We start from the raw sequence: 19,380 nt of genomic DNA on the forward strand, positions 1-19,380 counted from the left end.
AGCAAACTCACAGGGGTGCTGTGGCATAATTGAAATTGTCAAGGGAAATGTGGTGATCCTCAAGATCTGTCAGATACTGCACAAACCACTAGCTCAAGGGGGTAACAGTTTTGGCCTAAATTTTGGAGACACCAAAGGAACGATGAAGCAAGAAAGTTTGGGAACATCTGTGCTAAGGCTTTAAGAATCAGGTAAATTTTAATAAGGCGAACCTGAAAAGAACAATTTTTTAGGTGTGCGTAGCCCAGTTACAGAACCAGTTGACATCAATCAATGCAGTGAGAATAATTCAGTGAGACGGCGTTCAGCAAGCGCAGGGATATATACCCATCCTCTTATTCCATTCTGGGCAAGGAACGTTATACAAAGCACAAAAAAGGAGTAAGAAATTCCATGATAAAGAAGTTAAACGTATGAGATCAGAAAAAGAAAAGGAAGTGTAATTAAAACTGGTTTACACCAACTAGCAACCAATCTTTGAGTCCTTTTAAAGGAGCTTCTGCTTCTAGCCATAGTAAAGCTGAAATGAAAAAATGTACATTGTAAAATCACAGCATGAGTTCTGCCCTTTCATACTTGGGTCACATATTTTTGGGTCCTCTAAACAAAGAAAAATTACTGAAAATCTCAGAGAATCAGAGCTTACGTATTCATTGCCTTTTTCAAATCTTCTAATGCCATTCTTGGCTTAAAAATCTGGGTAGATCTGTCATAGTAAGATGTGCTTTGAAATATATGCTTACAGAAAAAGAAAAGATAACTCGTTAAAGATACATATTTAATTTCATATTGGGGTGCAGTTTTAACATGGAGCTCTGTCATTCGTCCAAGCCTTTTCACTTGTTTCTTCTTCCCTGCCCTTCCACTTAGCAGTTTTTCTGCGCCCCTTCAAGATTTTCTTTCTGAAGTATTGTCTCAATTTCTGCAAAACCTCCTTGTTATAAATGGGAAAATGCTGTTTGGTGGCTTCAGCAGTCACAGTCCCGCTTGAATGCTTGACGTAGCAGAAACTGGTAATTTTGAGCTGCTGATTTTCTTTCCACAATTCAAATTTTTCAGTTAGTTTTGGTAGTGTAGTCTAGAAGATCAGGTGACAGATTTGGAGACTCAAGTTCAGTTGACTCAAGACTCAGTTGACCATGGAGCTCACTTGATGACTTTCACCAATGACTTTCTCTCAGCTCAGACTAATTGATAGTGTTCAGTTCAGTTCAGTTCATGTGTCTTCTCCTTCCAGGTTGTTGAAGACCATGAATCTCTGCTATGTTGCTTTGACTCATGGTTGACTATCTGATAGAAAGATATGGTGAGGCCCCAATATCCTTCATATTCTATGTGGTTGACCTAATCATGTTGGTTCATCTGCCTTTAGGGGTGTTTTCTCACTCCAGAGCACAAGAATGCCTTACAGACAGATCCACACAACTTGCTGTGGAGCACATTTTTTGCTTGTTCTGCCAGTTTGTCCACTGGTCTTCACCAACGTCCATTCTCACCCACAACAGTAGAACCATGATGGAAGATCCCAGGGAGCATGGCAAGGACATAGACTTGATTCCCCCCACCCCCAGAACATTACTGTTCTGAGGATAACATTATCCGAGACTCTAAGATGGGCTGTTGCGCTCAACTTGAGGAAGGGTGAATCTGTTTGCATTCTTTTCTCTCCACTCACACACCTCACTGGGGAATTGACAACTTTCTGCCCATTCCTGGGAATCAATAAATGCCTGCCTCCAGGGACTCTACAGTCACAGAAGGTCTGATGATCTTCTGCCCACTGACTGGGGACCATCCGTTTCATGACTTATGACTGGCACCGAGGGACTGATGGCCTTCTCCCCGCTGGAGGGGAACTGCCAGTTTGCTGACACAGGGATTACTTTCTACTCAAACACACATACTTTTTTCAATCAGGTGTGGCCCCTCCATATGCCTATTTAAATTACATCTCTTTATGTTCTTTAAGTAAGCTGAGTTCACAAGAGGTGCGAATCAGATCACACTTTCTTTTACGGCTCATTTACTGGAAGCTTAATGGGTTATTATAAAAAGGCAAATCTTGTTTCTTCTGCTGAAAGCTCAGCACATGTGTACAAAAGGAGGCATCTGAAATTGGGTAACTGATTACAGAGTTAGGCCTCTAAGGACAGGTAGGTGATGGTAAAGTTCAGCATCCTAATTAAAGGAGAGGGGGCAGGAAAGGGAGAAGGGGGAAGCCGGGTGGTGAGGGAAAGCAAAGTGTCTTAAGCTCTTCCTGGTGTGTTCAAACTTGTCTCACCATCCATTGCTCTATAATTTGATACAGTCTTCCACATACTAACCTATATTCTAGCTTTTTTTTAAAAAAATCCCTTCTCACCCCTAAGGGTGGTGTGTGTCTTCCTCAACCTCGGGTCCCCTACCAGAGGCCTGGGAGTTTGAGGGCTCTGCGCGGGATCTCAGCTGCTCCTAGCACTGCACTCTTCTGGACAGAGAGCTCAGATGTTGCTCCTGGGATCTGTTGGAGCCCCTCTCCCAGCTTGGGAGTCACAGCCCCAACTGCCCCTACCACCACTGGGACCACCTTGGCCTTCACTTTCTCTCTCTCTCTCTCTCTCTCTCTCTCTATATATATATATATATATATATATATATATATATATACACACACACACACACGCACACACACACACAGACACACATGCACATGAGAGTGACTGATGTATCTTCTATGTTTTTTAATTGACTGTACCTCACCCTCCTTATGCTGGTCTATGACCATAATAAATATTTGACTGAGGAAGGTGCAGAAGAGGTTTCTTGTCCTCCTTTGCACATTGTTACCGGGGAGAGGATAAATGAACCGAGAATGACAACTTCAGAAAAGATCTGCATCAGAACATTTTTATTGATATTGCACTGCGCACAAGCCAGAGGGGAGGTCCAGAAGAAAAAGGAGACCTTGTGAACTGATGGGACAGACCTTTATCTCTGTGGAATGTGAGGAGGTGATGCGATTAGTGGGAAGGCGGTCCATCACAGCGGCATCCTGGGGAGCCCAGGGAGAAGCGCCGGCATCCTCAGAGCTCCTGTTTGCAGATGTAGGCATTGAGTTTGCTGCACTGATTGTCGTTCCATAGCTGAAAGCCTGAAGTACAAATGACAAGGAAAGTGCTATTATTTTTGGCCTTTATTTCTTTCTCAAATGGGCGTGGTCCAGAGGAAACAGAATACATACACATACACATATACATATACTTGTGTGTGTGTGTGTGTGTCTAAAGGGACAAGCTAAGAAAACGGGAGTTTGGTTTGAATTCTGCCTTTTGAACTATTGATTCCCACGCCCCTCTATTAAGATGTTCACCCATTTCCTCCTAAAATTAGACCAAAGACTTTCTCCCTGAAATAATGTTCAGAAAAGATTAGGTACAATGTTAGCTACCCGTTTCAAATCTGTATCATTTCAAATTGGAGAAAAAACTGCAACCATGACAAGGTATTCAATGTAACATTAAAACTAAACTCCCTGCTCTTTAAAGCAAAATGCACTCTACTCTGTTATTTCATGGAATTAAACTCTTTAAACTTTCGGTCATATCATAAGTCTTTTAGTCCCTGGGTGTCTCAGAGATGGGCTTAAAGCCGAAAGGAGCCGGTTGCCGCTGCAGATCGGATACATGGACCGACTGACCTGTGATTCCCATAGGCTGAGAGAAGTTGGAGACCTCGAGTGTCCCTAAGACATCCGTGTCATCCTCAGACACTGAAAAGTTTGCTTACCTGTGGATTGTCGCAGCTCCACACAGTGCTCATTGTTGCCATCGTTGTCTGGCTGGTAGCTCATCCAGGATTTGTAAGGGGATCCATCAGTCCCATTCCTGGTCTGTGGAAAGGGAATGTGGTGAAAGGAATCAGAGCTTTGTCTAAAGACTGACCAGTAATTTTTGTCTGTGATTAGGAAGTATTGAATTTTTTAGTGGCAACGTATGGAGCAGAAATCTACAGGATTTAGGTAAGTCAATAATCATTATGCTACTGTCGGTAGTGATAACTGGGAACAGAGTGAAGTCAGTGATCTCACCCAACGGACATTGTGGAGTCTAATCCAGACGTCACTGAGTTCTTGTTGGTAAGTGGAGATGTGCTCAGCCACCAGGAGAGCCTCTGCTCTGCGGAGGATGGAAGCGAGATGGGCCCCACGGCCATAGCTCTTGCACTCAGTCTGAGAAAAGCAAAAAGGAATATTACTTCTGTGATCATTTCCCAACTCCAGGATCTGTGAAACTTCCCAAGGGTTGAGTTAAACTTCGTAGAATTCCACATGTGGTCAATCATTTGTGCAAAAGGAATCGAAGGGATGTTTTTACGTCTTACTGGGAGATGTTAATATTACACATCAGCTTGGTCAAATCCTGTATTTACCCTTTCAACTTTCCTTTCCTTTCCACTCCAAATTCAGGAGTATTTTAGTATTTTACTTGGAATGTTGGAAAGGAATAAAGGTTTCAGAGTCTGTAAAGAAACAGTGTCGTGTTATTATTTTCCTTCCAGCTCAAGCTCTGTCACAGATAATCTGGGCCTGTCCCTCACCTTGCAATCCCTTTTCAAAAGTGGATGCCACACAATCAAATTGTAGACCCAACATTACATCAGATGTTGGTTAGTGAGAAACGCTTCTTACCTCAGCTTCCTGCCACGTCAACTTATTATCAAAATATGCATAACAGTTGCCTTGGTTTGGCAGCCACTCCCTGGCACAGGTGTCGGCCTCCACTGCATTGAAAGAGGACAGGGAAAAAGAAGAAGAAAAGACAGAACACCATGATGTTGTAAGGATTGCCTACCCTAAAACACCATCAGACTCATGAACGGTTCATAAAGATATCTGATTTATTAGTATGCAGGATCACAAAGAAAGCTGAGAATGGAAAAAGCGTGCCAAATGCAAACTAAAAACCCTCGGTACAAACGAGATCCCTCCCCCCGTACAATCTTCCCAGGCTCACAATCCCAGGTGCTCCTAATGGCCTCTGCTGGTCCACGGGAAAAGTCCTTGAGCAGAGCCCATAACCCAAACACATTCCATTGAAATGAACCTAGACACAGAGCTTGGCACAAGGTTGCACAGCAGCTCCCTCCCAACAGAAACAGCGCGTCAGCACCATGGCATATGAAAGGTTACGATGTACAGGGCACGTTGAAACAGTGAACATGACAGACGTCTATACAAAAGAAACGTCTTGCTAGATTGGGTCCTCTAATTAACATTTTCTGACACTTGGTGGTGAACTAAGAAAATTCAGGAAACTCCCAGGTGTGAAAGTGAGGGCTGGAGACCTTTCCCATTGCTCTTTCCGAACACCTGGTATTTGGTATGCTGGCTGTGATTCAGAAGGTGGTCTGGATAGTCCTGCCCACCCTGAATTTGGTATGGTCCTCTCTTGAAAGCATCTAAACTGGTGGCCATCACCATCCTTGATGGCAGTGAAGATAGTTTTTAACGCTTACTCTACAGTAATGCAGGAAATGTGAATTTACACTCCATGGAATTCTTCCTAGGTTACTTAGTTTACCTTATTAAGGGACTTGACCAGATCATACACATACAAATCCATGTTCAAACCAATATAAATTAATATGAAATAACTCCCCAACTTGAAATGACAAAACAAATTTATCCTAGTTTTGCAGTTAAAAAGTAATTAGGGAAGCTGCTTTTTGCCTGCTGAGTGACAGCAATACATTTTTCTTCTCTGATTCTACAGCTATTATGAATAATTTCATTATCTGAGTATTGGTTTCTGAGTCTGAATTGGCAAGCAAAAATTGACTTGTGACACATCTTGGTAATATTGGAAGGAACTTAGAAGTGGGGTATATAGCTTTTTCAAATACAGTGCTTAGGTGGACACGTTCTTTTGATATGAGTGACCCCTGGCCACAAGAGAAAGCTTTCATATAGTATGGGGTCTTCTTTTATTGTCCAAAAAGAATGAGGACAAGGTATTGTACTGTGCCAATGTGAATGCCCTTTTATTTTTGAGAATTGATATAATAAGTAAATAGTCTTCTAGCTTCAGAGAACAATTGATTTCATTTGACTTTTGATAAATCCGGAACCAATGACACATCCAGCTGGTGGTCCACATCTCTTGTCCTTTCCTTAATATTGCCTCTGCCCTTCCCTAACCTGGAACCAAGAGTGCCCCAGAAGGAAATCATATCCTTGCAACCTGCCTCTGAAAGACAGCTTGCGGAAGATAGAAACAACCTCTCCATATAATGGAAGTCAAACCCAAGGGGTTAAATTCAACTTTGGCTAATGTTTAAAAATTGTGGTCCAGAACTGACATCATGGAACAACATAAGTTAGTGGTAGTCCATAAGGGTGGCATGCCAAAGGTCCCAACTGTAATTTCTCACATTGCAATTGTACAATTGTATCCTTATCCAGAAGCATCTTGAAAAATGTGAAAGGACCTCACCCTGAAGGAAAGGACCAGCAAAGAAGATGCCAAGAAGGCAAAGGCTGAAGTAGGTGAGGAGACCCATCTTCTGGTTGACCTTTGAGGAGAGAAAGGAAGACTAAATACAAGAAGTGCACTCTTGAATTGCCATTCATTGCAGGAAGGGAATGAAGAGAAGAAGGGCAGGTGTTTTTCTTATGTACGTTGCAGTTCTTATCCGGCCTTCCTCATATATGAATTCTGAAGAAGCTATATATTTGACAATGGGTTGAAGCAAACGTGAAGGTCATTTCTCACATTATAGGGCAGCAATCTCAGGAATATCAGTTGCATGGTGTCATGATCGCCGTTGCGATGTTTGCGACATCGCAACGGCTCGCATGACAATACAGGGATATGGGTCCTGAGCTGATAAGGCAAGAGCAATAGAAAAACACAAAAAGAAGTAAGGGGTTTAAGGAAACTATGTAACAACTGAGTCCGGCAGCCCAGGAAGCAACAATAAAAGGAAACTGACATGAAATTGAATAACAACCAAACAGGCGAGGTTCGGAAGGGCGCGCCCGGGCTTTTGAGGAATTAGAAGCCTGATCGCCCAGCAATGGATCATCACCGCACAGCAAGGCGATCGAGGCGATGCCCGGGGCGCAGGGGGCTGGACGACCTCTCACCTGGCAAGGACAAACTGTTGGGACTCGTGGGGCACACCTGGGGGAAGGTGGGGTGGAGCGCTGACTGGCGCGGGCTATTTAAATCCCGTTCCAGCGCGCTCCCCTCACTCTCAGCTTTCTAAGGGCATGCATTCTATTCCCAAATCAAACCAGAACCTAAGTCGACTCTAGCGTCTGTGTTTTTACTGGGTCTCAGGCAGAGCCTGACACATGGTTACACCCGAGAAGAAACTACAACTAATCCCAACTCCCTGAAAAATGGACATGTATTACAGAACTCTTTGTGAAGATTCTTTGATATAGTCTCTCTCCACGTGTTGAAATGCAGTGAATAAATAGCATGAATTAAGAGTTCGGCAATCCTCCAGCGTTGTTATCCAAATGCCGTTTTGCCATTTGATTTCCTATACAGCCTCACTTGCTTTTCTCTGTGCAACACCAAGAAGCAGGTATCGTAACCAGCCTGTAAACCAGGGTAGCACAACTTCTTCTATCCAGAGAATATAAATCTTGTTCATAAGGTCCTTATCACTACTCTCCTTGAATGCTTTTGATAACTGGTTCTCCTCTGCTTTCTACAGCTTGCAGGGCCCTCCTAACTCTTCAGTCACTCACCTGGCGATGCTCTTCTCCTGGATGGGCAGAAGTGGTGGGCAGCTGAGCTGGATGCCCCTCTGATGTTCTCTTGCTTGCTCCCTCTTCCTGCTGCATCTTGTTTCCAATACTGTGAAAAAAATGGAACATTGTTACAATAAAACATGAGTTTACATAGATAATTGGATCCCCAGTACAGCTAGTGTGATTGGTTGCCAATTATGGGAGCTTTCAGTCGATTGGCTGTTGTTTTGATAGTTTGTAGAAAGGCCTTCCCTTTTCCAAGAATTGGTCAAATGCAGTGGTTAGAAGGATTTTCCCAGTTGAGCAATTAACTTCAAAGGGATTAAAGAGGAAACCTATATTGTTGGCTTAATTTGGTTGGGGATGATGGTGGGGAATGGTACTGGAAAGAATAATATTAAGCTCTGGATTGATTCAAGGAAGGTCAGGGAAGGAAGTCTTTGTCTTGATTCAAATACAAATGAGAGCAGGTGTTAGTGGTTATTGTCTTTTTTTTATACACAATAATGTTACATCCTGAAAACTCACCAAACCCTTTAATGGTTTTCATCATTCACTCTGAAGTTGCATAATGGCTAGTACTATATCATCCTCACAACAATGTAATTTATATTCCCCTCCTTGAATCTTAATGCCTAATGTTTGTTTATGTACTTGAACCTTTTTTTGCCAATACTTCCAAAACCATCACAAATAATAAAGGAGAATGTGGACATCCTTCTATGGTACCTTTACTGCCTGAAAAATTCCAAGAAAATGTTCTATTGGCCACGATCTTTGCTGTTTGCCATTGATATGTAGAGAAGGTTCAGCCTTTCATACGAAAGAGAGAGAGAGAAGTCTGGTTCCGCATCAACCTTCCCCTCACAATTATTGTGCTGCCGGCCTCCATGCAGGTAATATGGAGTCACTTTGGCCTGTGCTATCACAGCACCCAACTAGGGTTATACAGAAAACTATATCATCCTTAGCAAGCTCCTAGGCTGGACACCCCACCCACCGTAAACAGCAGATCTCATGCTCCTTTAAGCCCAGGTAATAGAAAGGACCCTGCCCTCATATATCAACAGAAGTATTGACTTCCTAATAACAGATGTGATCTGGGAGAATAGACTTGAAAAGGCTCTGTTCATTTTTCCCAAGCCAACTTCCTGCCATAGATCTTATTCATATTAATTGGCTTCCCAATATGATCAAGAGAAAATGGTTTCAGCTGTTTTTCAGCAATCCAAGAAAAGGAAGGAAGGAAGGAAGGAAGGAAGGAAGGAAGGAAGGAAGGAAGGAGGGAGGGAGGGAGGGAGGGAGGGAGGGAGGGAGGGAGGGAGGGAGGGAGGAGGGAAATGGAATTGTCCTAACAGAAGGGTGGGCATCCCACAGACTGGGAACAACATGCAACTCCCAACCTCTCATTGACAGTTGTTCAGGACCTGCAGTTGCATTACTGAATTCTAGTAGCATAATTTTTGGACCACTTTTAGGGTCAATGTTCAGTTCCTGCTAAATTCATGGGCACATCATCACTGATTTGCTTGTTTATTTTGGCAACAGCACTAAGTGATTTGTTGTTGCTTTTTTCTGGGATGACCTTTCAGCTATGATAGTTGTAAGTGACCTAACATTGCAATTGTTATGGAGATTATTTGTATAGGCCACCTCCATAAGAACTGACAATTCTAGGTGGCTTATAACAATTTCAATAAACAGGAGACCAGAGTAAAACATAATAAAAACAGTATAAGTACACGTATACTGTATATATTAAAACACACACACAAATAAGGAAATCCGTGAAGCCTATTACGATGCCATACAGACCTACCAAAGAAACAGGATCACAGCTCAGCCTTTCCAGCCTAATCTACAGCCCCAGGATTTCTCAATGATCTCCCACCCAAGGATCAGCTACATCCAAGTCAGTTTAGCTTTTTGACATCAGCCAAGGTTGAGGAGGTGTTTCAGGAAACCTGAAAAGTATGAATTAAATTCATGTTCATATAAGGTAGCTCAGGAAATGAAATATGCTACAAAATTTTTAATCTTACCTTCTGGACTGTTTCAGTGAGACATGTAAGTCCAATCTTGCACTGAAAAAGTGCTGAGTGTAGCTGGCACACACTTTCATGTCTTTCTAAAAAATCTATTTTCCCCATTGAAGTCAAGGGCTGCACACTGCCCTTTCTGCCCTTTTGAAGGGGAGTGAAATGGTGAACCTGTTTCATCTTAACCTTGAGTATGCAAAACTGAAGAAAGGGGACCAGCATTTCCTGGATGGACTTTGCTCTGTTGGTGTTGTACCATGTCTGCCTGGGATCTATATAAGAGGCTCTCAGAAAGCAAGAGAGCATCTGAGACGCCTCCAGCTCAGCTGTCCACCAGTTGTATCCATCCAGGAGAAGACCATCACAAGGTGAGTGGCTGAAGAGAGCTAAATTTGTAGCAGTAGAAAATAAATTTCTGTGAAGTTTTTCTTTATCTCTTCCAACCAAATGTAGCTGGTAGTTTTCCTTCTTCTGCAACGCAATATTAGATGAACAACGCTCTTGAACTTATGGGTATTTCCTCCTTGAAGGTCCACCAGAAGATGGGACTTGTCACCTATTTCAGCCTTTGCTTCCTTGGACTCCTGATTGCCAATCCTTTCTTAGAAGGTGAGTCTCTGAAGCCAAATCTACTTTGTATGCACAGCAAGTAAACTGGATGAGTGATAGTGGTCCGTAGACATTTCCACACAATCTGTATAGATCAAATGGGATTTTCTTTCTTTAAGGGAGCCCAGTAAGAAGTACCCATTAAATGCCCGTTTCCTCCCTATTGATCCTTTTGTCTCTGTGCAGCTGAGGCCAGCTCCTGTGCCAGGCAATGGCTGCAAAACCAGGGCAACTGTTATGCGTATTTTGATAATAAGCTGACCTGGCAAGAAGCTGAGGTAAGAAACTTTTCTCATCAGCCCAGATGAATAAAATGTATAATCCACGCATCTATATTCAGGTGTGTCTCCTGCCATTTCACCCACTAGTGTAGAACATGGAACTCAAATGCTGATCATGTACATCACTGGCGAACGATCTGTGAACCATGAGCCACTAGTGTGTCCCCCAGATTTCAGGGTGGCCCCCACAGGACTTTAATTGGGTTACTGGAAGACCTGCAGAGCCCCCCTCCCGGTGTTCTGGGTGGGTGGAGGTGGTAAGCACGTGGGGGTATGGAAAGGGGCCGAGCAGCGGGGAAATGGGGGACTCACCGCTTGGCTGCTTTGCCTTTAGCACCCCACATTCCAAGAAGAAGGCGTGGCCACACTTCCTTTCATCTGGCAACAGGGGCGTCCACGGGAGGGGGGCAAAATAGTTAAGATGGTGGCTGCAAGCATGAGATCAAAGCTCTGTCCCTTTTTTATGTGCATCATCTGTGTGACACATGTAAAACGGAGCAAGGCTTTGACTGCATGATTGGGGCTGCCTCTTCTGCATTTTTATCCCCCCGTGGATGCTCCTGGTTGGCAGGGGGAGATTCTCGATAACTGAGCTGGAGATAAAATCAATTATAATCTCGTAAAGACATCCTCCAAGTTTCCATTACCTTGTATGCATTCTCCCTTCATTGGTACATTTTTCAGCATTAAGACGTGGTAAGAAAACTAGCAATGGTGTCATTGTTAGGGAAATTGTTCAGAGTTACTTGTGAATTAACCTCATCCTGCACAAAGGGAATAGCCTCTGAGCAAACATAATACAGTATGTGCTCTAGGTTTAGAAATATTGAATAGTCTATCTTTAATGAAGAGGTGGTGGGAAAGCTTAACAAATGCGCAGATGACCTAAAAGCAGGTGGGAAAGCTAATACTATCTTAGAAGGCATAAACGAAATTCAGAGTGATCCCGTTGAAATGGGATGATAATAACGGAATGTAATTTAATAGAGAGCTTACAAAGTTTATCCCTTAGGAAACAAAATATACAACTACAGGCTGGGGACACCTGGCTTGAGAACTGTATTGGTGAAAAAGTCTTGGAATAGCTGATTGCAGAGAGAATATAATTGGTGGTTTGATGTGGTTGGGGGAAAAAAAGGCAATGCCATTTTAGGTTCATTCAAGAGAAGCATCATTTCCAAATAAGGAGAAATTAGTGTTCCATTTTTTTCCACTTTGCTCAAATCCTTATTGACTACTGGGCTCCTCTCATAAGCACAACATTTTAAGAAAGATTTAGACAGACAGGAATGGATTCAGAGAAATGTAATGGGGATTGTAAGTGGTTGTTGTTTATTCATTTAGTCGCTTCCGACTCTTCGTGACTTCATGGACCAGCTCACGCCAGAGCTTCCTGTCGGTCGTCAACACCCCCAGCTCCCCCAGGGACGAGTCCGTCACCTCTAGAATATCATCCATCCACCTTGCCCTTGGTCGGCCCCTCTTCCTTTTGCCCTCCACTCTCCCTAGCATCAGCATCTTCTCCAGGGTGTCCTGTCTTCTCATTATGTGGCCAAAGTATTTCGGTTTTGCCTTTAATACCATTCCCTCAAGTGAGCAGTCTGGCTTTATTTCCTGGAGGATGGACTGGTTTGATCTTCTTGCAGTCCAAGGCACTCTCAGAATTTTCCTCCAACACCACAGTTCCAAAGCATCGATCTTCCTTCTCTCAGCCTTCCTTATGGTCCAGCTCTCGCAGCCATATGTTACTACAGGGAACACCATTGCTTTAACAATGAGGACCTTTGTTGTCAGTGTGATGTCTCTGCTCTTAACTATTTTATCGAGATTTGTCATTGCTCTTCTCCCAAGGATTAAGCGTCTTCTGATTTCCTGACTGCAGTCAGCATCTGCAGTAATCCACACAGTCAAAGGCTTTAGAATAGTCAATAAAACAGAAATAGATGTTTTTCTGAAACTCCCTGGCTTTTTCCATTATCCAGCGGATATTGGCAATTTGGTACCTAGTTCCTCTGCCTTTGCTAAACCCAGCTTGTACATCTGGCAATTCGCGCTCCATGAATTGCTGAAGTCTACCTTGCAGGATCTTGAGCATTACCTTACTGGCATGTGAAATGAGTGCCACTGTTTGATAGTTTGAACATTCTTTAGTGTTTCCCTTTTTTGGTATGGGGATGTAAGTTGATTTTTTCCAATCCAATGGCCGTTCTTGTGTTTTCCAAATTTGCTGGCATATAGCATGCATTACCTTGACAGCATCATCTTGCAAGATTTTGAACAGTTCAGCTGGGATGCCGCATCTCCTGCTGCCTTGTTATTAGCAATGCTTCTTAAGGCCCACTCAACCTCACTCTTCAGGATGTCTGGCTCTAGCTCACTGACCACACTGTCAAAGCTATCCCCGATATTGTTATCCTTCCTATACAGGTCTTCTGTATATTCTTGCCACCTTTTCTTGATCTCTTCTTCTTCTGTTAGGTCCTTCCCATCTTTGTTTTTGGTCATACCCATTTTTGCCTGGAATTTACCTCCGATGTTTCTAATTTTCTGGAAGAGGTCTCTTGTCCTTCCTTCTCTATTGTCTTCTTCCACTTCCATGCATTGCTTGTTTAAAAATAATTCCTTATCTCTTCTGGCTAACCTCTGGAATTTTGCATTTAATTGGGCATATCTCCCCCTATCATTGTTGCCTTTTGCTTTCCTTCTTTCTTGGGCTACTTCTAGTGTCTCAGCAGACAGCCATTTTGCCTTCTTGGTTTTCTCTTTCTTTGGGATGTATTTTGTTGCTGCCTCCTGAACAATGTTGTGAACTTCTGTCCAGTGTTCTTCTGTGACCCTCTCTACTAAGTCCAGTCCCTTAAATCAATTCTTCACCTCCACTGCATATTCCTTAGGAATATTAGTGAGCTCATACCTAGCTGATCTGTGGGTCTTCCCTGATCTCTTTAGTCTCATCCCTAATTGTTCAAGAAGAAGTTCGTGATCTGAACTACAGTCAGCTGCAGGTCTTGTTTTTACCAACTGTATAGATGTCCGCCACCTTTGGCTGCAAAGGATGTAGTCAATCTGATTTCCGTGTTGTCCATCTGGTGAAGTCCATGTATAAAGCCGCCTCTTAGGTTTTTGGAAGAGAGTGTTTGTTATGCAGAGTGAGTTGACTTGGCAAAATTGTCCAGTAGGTACTGCAGATCCTCATAGAACTGCTCTACTTCAGCTTCTTCAGCATCTGTGGTTGGGGTGTATATTTGGATCACTGGGATGTTAGATGGCTTGCCCTGGATTCGAATTGAGATCATTCTGTCGTTTTTTGGATTGTATCCAAGCACTGCTTTAGCCACTTGACTATTAATTATGAAGGCTACTCCATTTCTTCTGTGGTCCTCTTGTCCACAGTAGTAGATCTGGTGGTCATCTGATGTGAAGTGGCCCATTCCAGTCCATTCTGGTTCACTGATGCCTAAAATGTCTATCTTTAATCTTGACATCTCACCAATATCCACATCCAATTTGCCCTGGCTCATAGATCTTACATTCCTGGTTCCAATGGTGTGTTGATCCTTAGAACATCGGATTCACCATTCACCACCAGCACCGTTGGCCGCTAGACATCCTTTCGGCTTTGAGCTAGCTGCGTCATCATGTCTGGGGCTAGTTGAACTCATCCTCTGTTCCTCCCCAGTAGCATTTTGACCATCTTCCGACCTGGGGGTCTCATCTTCCGATGGTATACCAACATATCTCTGGTTGTACTGATCCATTTAGTTTTCACGGCAAGAATACTGGGGTGGGTTGCCATTACCTTCCCCAGGGATCACATTTAGTCTGACCTCTCTGTCATGACCTTCCCGTCTTGGGTGGCTCTTCACGGTTTAGATCATGGAATCATTGAGGTGCTCAAGCTCCAGCGCCATGTCAAGGTAACGATCCTTTGCTGAAGATTGTAAGTGGACTAAAAATCTTACAGAGAGGGATTGAAGGACACAGCTTATTTGGTCTTTAGACAAGAAGACTAGAGTGCAGAATTCTTCAAATACCTGAAAGGCTATCGCACAGAAGACGCTAAGACCTTCTGTTCTCTATCATTTCACAGTATAACTGCAGTTGAAGGCAGATTCCAATTCAGTTTTAGGAAAAACTTCCAAACAGAAGAGTTAGACAAGGGAGCCCATGACCCAGAGCTAGAAAGGTGGTGAATTCTCCTTCATTCATTCTTTTGGAGTTGTGTTAATCTTGATCCTTGTGCTGGGCAGAAAGTTGGACTTGATGGCTTCAGGGATAAGAATAATAAGCTGACAACCTGATGATCCAATAACAGTATTGTCCAATCCACTAACACACATTCTTCAGTGTAGGCATTTTAAAATATATGTTTTTTTAAAAAGGGATTTAAAATAGGACGAAATTAAATATAGATTGGGTAGGCTTCTGCTATATCCCAGTGCTGCATATAAATCTCCTTCTCTCTTTCCCTAAATTCTAAGATCGAGTGCCAGAGCTATGGCCGTGGAGCTCATCTCGCTTCTGTGCTCACCAAAGCTGAGACTTTCTTGGTGGCTCAGCACATCTCCACTTACCAACGCGACCTAAGCAATGTCTGGATTGGCCTTCATGATGTCCACCAGGTGAGCCTCTCTTCCCCCATTCTGAATAGTGTCTGGCTGTGCCATTCCATCCTTGCCTCAATCATTTCCCTGATTAAATCCCAGAACTTTCTCAAATAATTTCTACTTTTCTATAAGCCACCCAGTGATGTGGAATAGAAAAAAATATAGAGGCGCAGACATAATCTATCTCAGCAAATGATAACTGCGGTGGTAATCATGAAGCTTTCAAGCCTGCAATGGCTGTGACTGAGTGGCACTTAGAAAGTCTGGGAATAAGGAGGAAATAACTGAGCAGAACTTGAAGGTTTCTTTCCTTTCCTTTGATGGCATGGTGCTTCCATGCTGGCACTTAAAGCTAAGGATTCTTTGCAAGATGCTTTGGGCACTCACCCCTACAGCAGTTGGGGAGACCATTGTCTACTCTGTTCATCAGAGCCACCGTCTAATCACTGCTTACTCACCAACCACTCGTTGCAGCCAGTCTTTGCAGCTTGCATTGTCATAATTAACGGAATCCAAGGGGCTGTTTACTCCCTTGTCCATGTCTTCTGCTCTGCCTTTGTTCAACAGAACAGGAAATGGAGGTGGGCTGATGAATCAACTTACAACTACAAGGCCTGGATAAATGATCAGCCAGACAATTATGGTAATATTGAGTACTGTGTGGAGCTGGTGCTTTCTACAGGTAGGTCACGGATTCTTATGGGTGAGCAATAAACCTTCAGGCTTCTCACTGAATTTCCTAATGGTTAAGCCCATCATGGTTCTCACCCAGGTTCACAAGCCTGGTTTTGACCTTGTTGGTTTAATGAACAGGATGCCGCTTGCTTAGCTTGGCGACATCTTACAAGTTAGAGGACCCTAGCTCATATTTGTAAGAAAGCTTCCTTCCTGCATTCCCCCTTTTTTTTCATTGAATCCTGTGGCTGCCAAGTTTCAGCCTGAAAAGGTCTGTTCCTTTCTTCCCACAAAGATCTTACAGGAAAATGGTCAACTTTACAAAAGTTAAGTTGCGTCTTGAGCCATGAGTGTCAGCCAACCTTCCCAACTGGATGCCTCCCGTTGGGAAGGTTGGCTGACACTTACGGCTTATGTGCATTAGAACAGTTCCCATCACCACTGGGGACGATGGGTGGACATATATAATCAACCTGTGCCACCAACTGCAGAGGGGAAGAGGGCAGGGCTCGCTCTCTTTGTTAGGTAGGATGTCGGGTCTCCTCTGGCAACAGGTTTGGAGTGACGTGAAAAGGTGGCAAGTAGTTGCTTAGTTTATCATCGTGAGTGTGTTTTGGGAATGCAGGATTGCCCCCCTCATTGCCCAAAATGACTATCCTGCCTTTGAGTACGTGGGTGGGGCGTGGATTTGCAGAAGACATCTCAGGCAACCCAGTGAATGTTCAAGGAAGCCGGTTCTACGTCTGACAGGCGAATATTCCAAATAGGCTCCAGAGCCCCTAAAGATCAGTTGGGGGACTTGGTGTCCCACTGCCACAGGCCTCTATCACCTCCAAATACGAGGGAGGCATGGGGATCGTGAAGCCCCAAAACCCCAGGGTGGAGGTCCTCTTCGTTTTCTAAAACCTGTCCCTGGAATCCGGAATCCGGAATCCCAGATTGCTTTTTATCATGAGAACCGGAAGCGTCATCTTCTAAATGGCTGTCCATCTCCAGCACATCGCATGCACATGTCTTCAAAAACAAGTGGCTGGAGCAGAAATAAGAGACGTCTTGCCTTGCCTTTGGCGTTTTAGGTTTTACAGAGTGGAACGATGTTCCATGCCAGATGCTCAATGCCTACATCTGCAAGTATGAGCTGTAGAGCCACCTGTAGCCTCTGCTTGTGGGCATGCCATTGGATCAGATGAAGATAAACCAGGTTACGCTGTGGATGCCTCTTTCATGCCATTCATTACCACCCGCCACCCCACAGAATGGAAGACCAGCTCTCATCTATGCCCCTTCAAAATCCTGCTTCAGAAGAGATGACTAGGAGTTCTCCTCCTTCTCCTGACTCTTATCAGTCACAGTGTCCTGTGAATAAACTCGTTCTAGTGCATGCATAATTCTTGGTGGATTGTTCTCATTCCTGAACAAGGGTGGGCAACTCTTCTCAACGCAGCAGCCCCTTCAAATGAGCCTCTTCACTCAGAAAGTGGGCGGGCCAGGGGAAAGTGGGCAGGTTCAAAGAGAAAAGGGGTGGAGTTAGAGCAGCAGCTTCTGTGGGCAAGGTCAACATGGATAAGATGGCTGTCCTGGCGTTGTGATCAAAGCCCCGCCCTCCTGTAGGTGTCACCCTTTGGGTGGCCACCATCCTGCCTGTTTGGACTTCCCCTGAGGACATTGCTGAACCTGGGGGAAAATGAAGGCAGGCTAGCAATCTTTTCTAAATTAAACTGGCGCATTACACAAAAGCATTACCTGATTGTTTTCTCAGGTTAAAAAAGGGGATACGAATGCAGTTGCAAAACTGTGTTCCAGGATGCCATAGCAAACTCACAGGGGTGCTGTGGCATAATTGAAATTGTCAAGGGAAATGTGGTGATCCTCAAGATCTGTCAGATACTGCACAAACCACTAGCTCAAGGGGGTAACAGTTTTGGCCTAAATTTTGGAGACACCAAAGGAACGATGAAGCAAGAAAGTTTGGGAACATCTGTGCTAAGGCTTTAAGAATCAGGTAAATTTTAATAAGGCGAACCTGAAAAGAACAATTTTTTAGGTGTGCGTAGCCCAGTTACAGAACCAGTTGACATCAATCAATGCAGTGAGAATAATTCAGTGAGACGGCGTTCAGCAAGCGCAGGGATATATACCCATCCTCTTATTCCATTCTGGGCAAGGAACGTTATACAAAGCACAAAAAAGGAGTAAGAAATTCCATGATAAAGAAGTTAAACGTATGAGATCAGAAAAAGAAAAGGAAGTGTAATTAAAACTGGTTTACACCAACTAGCAACCAATCTTTGAGTCCTTTTAAAGGAGCTTCTGCTTCTAGCCACAGTAAAGCTGAAATGAAAAAATGTACATTGTAAAATCACAGCATGAGTTCTGCCCTTTCATACTTGGGTCACATATTTTTGGGTCCTCTAAACAAAGAAAAATTACTGAAAATCTCAGAGAATCAGAGCTTACGTATTCATTGCCTTTTTCAAATCTTCTAATGCCATTCTTGGCTTAAAAATCTGGGTAGATCTGTCATAGTAAGATGTGCTTTGAAATATATGCTTACAGAAAAAGAAAAGATAACTCGTTAAAGATACATATTTAATTTCATATTGGGGTGCAGTTTTAACATGGAGCTCTGTCATTCGTCCAAGCCTTTTCACTTGTTTCTTCTTCCCTGCCCTTCCACTTAGCAGTTTTTCTGCGCCCCTTCAAGATTTTCTTTCTGAAGTATTGTCTCAATTTCTGCAAAACCTCCTTGTTATAAATGGGAAAATGCTGTTTGGTGGCTTCAGCAGTCACAGTCCCGCTTGAATGCTTGACATAGCAGAAACTGGTAATTTTGAGCTGCTGATTTTCTTTCCACAATTCAAATTTTTCAGTTAGTTTTGGTAGTGTAGTCTAGAAGATCAGGTGACAGATTTGGAGACTCAAGTTCAGTTGACTCAAGACTCAGTTGACCATGGAGCTCACTTGATGACTTTCACCAATGACTTTCTCTCAGCTCAGACTAATTGATAGTGTTCAGTTCAGTTCAGTTCATGTGTCTTCTCCTTCCAGGTTGTTGAAGACCATGAATCTCTGCTATGTTGCTTTGACTCATGGTTGACTATCTGATAGAAAGATATGGTGAGGCCCCAATATCCTTCATATTCTATGTGGTTGACCTAATCATGTTGGTTCATCTGCCTTTAGGGGTGTTTTCTCACTCCAGAGCACAAGAATGCCTTACAGACAGATCCACACAACTTGCTGTGGAGCACATTTTTTGCTTGTTCTGCCAGTTTGTCCACTGGTCTTCACCAACGTCCATTCTCACCCACAACAGTAGAACCATGATGGAAGATCCCAGGGAGCATGGCAAGGACATAGACTTGATTCCCCCCACCCCCAGAACATTACTGTTCTGAGGATAACATTATCCGAGACTCTAAGATGGG

The 19,380-nt window shown here is 43.5% G+C and overlaps 2 protein-coding genes across 2 annotated transcripts; one reads left to right on the forward strand and one right to left on the reverse strand.

Moving 5' to 3' along the window:
* Positions 1-3,062: 3,062 nt before the first annotated feature.
* Positions 3,063-6,537, reverse strand: LOC134497427 (C-type lectin LmsL-like). Its single transcript, XM_063303086.1, has 5 exons — positions 6,471-6,537; positions 4,667-4,758; positions 4,067-4,207; positions 3,766-3,868; positions 3,063-3,130 (listed from the first exon to the last, which is right to left on the reverse strand). Exons 1-5 carry the CDS (start codon positions 6,535-6,537, stop codon positions 3,063-3,065), a joined length of 471 nt encoding a protein of 156 aa, XP_063159156.1.
* Positions 6,538-10,022: 3,485 nt separating this feature from the next.
* Positions 10,023-17,340, forward strand: LOC134495797 (C-type lectin BpLec-like). Its single transcript, XM_063301453.1, has 6 exons — positions 10,023-10,148; positions 10,311-10,389; positions 10,576-10,667; positions 15,152-15,292; positions 15,845-15,959; positions 17,029-17,340. The coding sequence occupies exons 1-6, from the start codon at positions 10,038-10,040 to the stop codon at positions 17,094-17,096; spliced, it is 606 nt and encodes a 201-aa protein (XP_063157523.1). The 5' UTR covers positions 10,023-10,037; the 3' UTR covers positions 17,097-17,340.
* The last annotated feature ends 2,040 nt before the right edge of the window (positions 17,341-19,380 follow it).

Source organism: Candoia aspera, chromosome 4, assembly GCF_035149785.1.
Source record: "Candoia aspera isolate rCanAsp1 chromosome 4, rCanAsp1.hap2, whole genome shotgun sequence".
Classification (NCBI taxonomy): domain Eukaryota; kingdom Metazoa; phylum Chordata; class Lepidosauria; order Squamata; family Boidae; genus Candoia; species Candoia aspera.